The 2832-nt window shown below is 39.0% G+C and overlaps 1 protein-coding gene across 1 annotated transcript in view; it reads right to left on the bottom strand.

Annotated features, from left to right (window-relative positions):
* Nucleotides 1-201: 201 nt before the first annotated feature.
* The window catches only part of LOC113056608 (transmembrane protein 254-like), a 2949-nt gene continuing 318 nt past the window's right edge, over nucleotides 202-2832 (bottom strand). Inside the window, exons 2-4 of the mRNA XM_026223379.1 lie at nucleotides 1662-1765; nucleotides 1524-1583; nucleotides 202-1309 (exon numbers count right to left, since the gene is read on the bottom strand). Of these exons, the coding sequence (XP_026079164.1) occupies nucleotides 1186-1309; nucleotides 1524-1583; nucleotides 1662-1765 (288 nt within the window). The 3' untranslated portion in view covers nucleotides 202-1185. The remainder of the gene's footprint in view (nucleotides 1310-1523; nucleotides 1584-1661; nucleotides 1766-2832) is intronic.

Raw genomic sequence — 2832 nt, 5'->3', positions numbered from 1 at the left:
AAGCACATGGATGGTGTGTAATCTCTCTCTCTGTCTCTCTGCTGTATGTGTGTTTGAATCCAGTCTGAAGAGATGAATCCGATTCATTCATCCGCAGATTAATCAATGCTGAGCTCCTGTCATAACTGGAAGAAGCTTGATGTCTGTGTCACAGTCTTTTATGTGATTGTACATCGAATGACAGATGACACTAAACACACGTCAAATCAATCTGTTTATTTTCCATCATTCAAACACTCTTGATCTGTAAATCACACACACACACACACACACACACACACTGCAGCAGTGAAAAAGAGACTTTAAAATAGAAACTTACATTTTCTTTAAAGCTGTATTGGAATGATTTGTATCATGAAAAGCGCTACACAATTAAACCTGAATTGAATTAAAGCTCATGAAGTCTTACTCTAAAATGCATTTGAGCTGTACACTTTCTAAATCAGTGGTTCTCAGAATTATTTAACTTCATTTTATTTAACTGGATAATTTATTTTTTTATATCCCCCTTTTTAAATATAAAACTCATACTTCAGAGCCTTTTGATATAATGCATTGTAAAAGTATTATTCATGCATTAATTATTAATTGTATGATCTCATGAATAACTGTAACCACAATTATAACACTCACTGTTAAACCTTTAAAAAGATTGATGCAAATGACCAATTTCAGGTATCTGCAAATAATATAATGCACTTCAGTTTCGATGCAATGCTTTCCTATGCATATTATACACCACACAAAACAGGGTTTAAGTGTTGCTGAAAACACAATTTCAGTTTCTCTACTTCAAAATTTGAGTGTGTTTCCTTTCTGAGTGAAAACTGTTTAAAGGCATATTTACGGAGTAAATATTAAAGCTTATATGAAGGGCTCTTGTTCTGTTGTACAGTGGGAAGTTCAGTCTGTTTCATCACGTTACTAAAGCTTTAGATGGATATCTGTCCTGTTATTCTTCACCCGTGAATGTCTGTATTAGTCTGTCTGTAACCCGTCTCTGAGCACACGTTACACTACAGGAGGCATTAGATACACGGTAACACTTCAGTCCAGGTTAGTGATGCTCTCACACTAGTCTCGTGTATAAGAACTGACTGTGACTGTTCAGATGTAACCTGCAGGTTGATGAATCCTCTGGGATATAAAGGTCAGTGTGCTCTGGGACACGAGCTCTGGTGTGGGTCACTGGCGTTTGGGTCGGCCGTCCGGCTTGTATCTGATCAGAAGACCCAGAGACGCGAAACCAAAGAGAAACGTCTGAGCGAACCACAGCAAGCGTGCGGACGAGCTGTCGATGCCTTTATCACTGCAGACACAAACACACGGATCAACAGTCCTGTATCTGATCAGCCAAAGATGAACATCAGCTCATCCTCAGACCGACCCAGATCTTCCACTGATATAATTAACTCCATTAATAATCCATAAGTGCAGTGAGCTGACAGAACGCACACAGAGTTAGATCTAATGGTCTGTACTGCCACCTTGTGGTAGAAAACACGAAACACACGGGGTCTTACCTGCAGACCTTCAGTGCAAACAGAGCCTCGAACAGATGGATGATCCACGCCAGAAACCACCTGAGACACAGAAGAGAGAAACTAACATCAGCGAGGGCTCGGAGCTCTCCGTATGAATAACAGCGCTCGCTCACTTACCCATAATACATCACAGGATAATGATAGTCCACAAAATGCTTGGCCAGAGCGCCCAGAGGACCCAGACTGCTGTACGGGACGTCCTGAGGCCAAAACACCGTCCACTAGAAACCAAAGAAACACAGTCACTGCAGCTGATGTGTGTGAGAAGCGGTCACCAAACCAGACACAGACAGCCTCTCTCACTACAGTCCGTCTCAAATAATGCTTCTCATCTTCTCTTCTCACGGTTTGAGCAGAGAGAGGCATGGTTTCACAAGGCATCGGTGGTTTATCTGGAGGTTTATACTGTTATTCTCAGTGTGGTCATCCTGTTTTCAGTGTTGGCTGATCTCAGGTCAGTCAGTTCTGAGACACACGCTCATGACTGAATCTGAAGGATCTCCACAGGAACTGCTCACATCTAAACACTAATCAGATTCCAAAAACGTTACACTTTACTACCTTTAAAAAAGCTAAGAATACGAATAGTTACTTTTTTCGTAGCTTACATGATTACTTGTTAATTCACACAGTGGCAGTAAATTATTCATCATTAGATTTGCTCTAATACTTTTTTTTTCTCTTAAATTTTTCCTTGCTGAAATTCTACTGCTTTTCTACATTTGTGAAGTCTTCCATCTTTTCATCAGTTCACAGCAGTTCACTCATGAATCCCAGCATTGTGTGATGTTTAATACACTTCTCTGAATATATCTGAGGTCAAAAGTAATTAAAGTACCTAACCTAATAGAAGTAATCCAATTAATTACTATACAAACTATCAATTTGGTCATGTATTTTGACATCAGTAACAGACTACAATTAGTAATAGATAGAAATAATTATAATTATTATTATGGCTTTTACTATAATTATTATGGCTAAAATAGTTAATATTGTATCCATGGTAAATTTGTGGTTTCTACGGTTTTAAAGTTAAATATCATTTTTCTAAATGTATTTTTTTTTCCAGAACATGTAATGCACACACACACACAGACGCAGTCAGTAGCACAGGTGTGTTTGTATCAACAGAAGGATACACGGATACATTACTGATAGACTGTAGCGGACTTCGCTCGCTGTGTGACTGTAACACTGAGGGAAAGTTCACTCTGAAGAGCCGCTTCTGTTTGTTTACTCTTCATCATCGTGACTTCGCATATTTTCAGCAGAGAATACATCATTT

This window comes from Carassius auratus, chromosome 38, assembly GCF_003368295.1.
Source record: "Carassius auratus strain Wakin chromosome 38, ASM336829v1, whole genome shotgun sequence".
NCBI lineage: Eukaryota > Metazoa > Chordata > Actinopteri > Cypriniformes > Cyprinidae > Carassius > Carassius auratus.
Note: the sequence above shows the minus strand (reverse complement) of the source record. Positions and strands in the feature narration are given on the sequence as shown.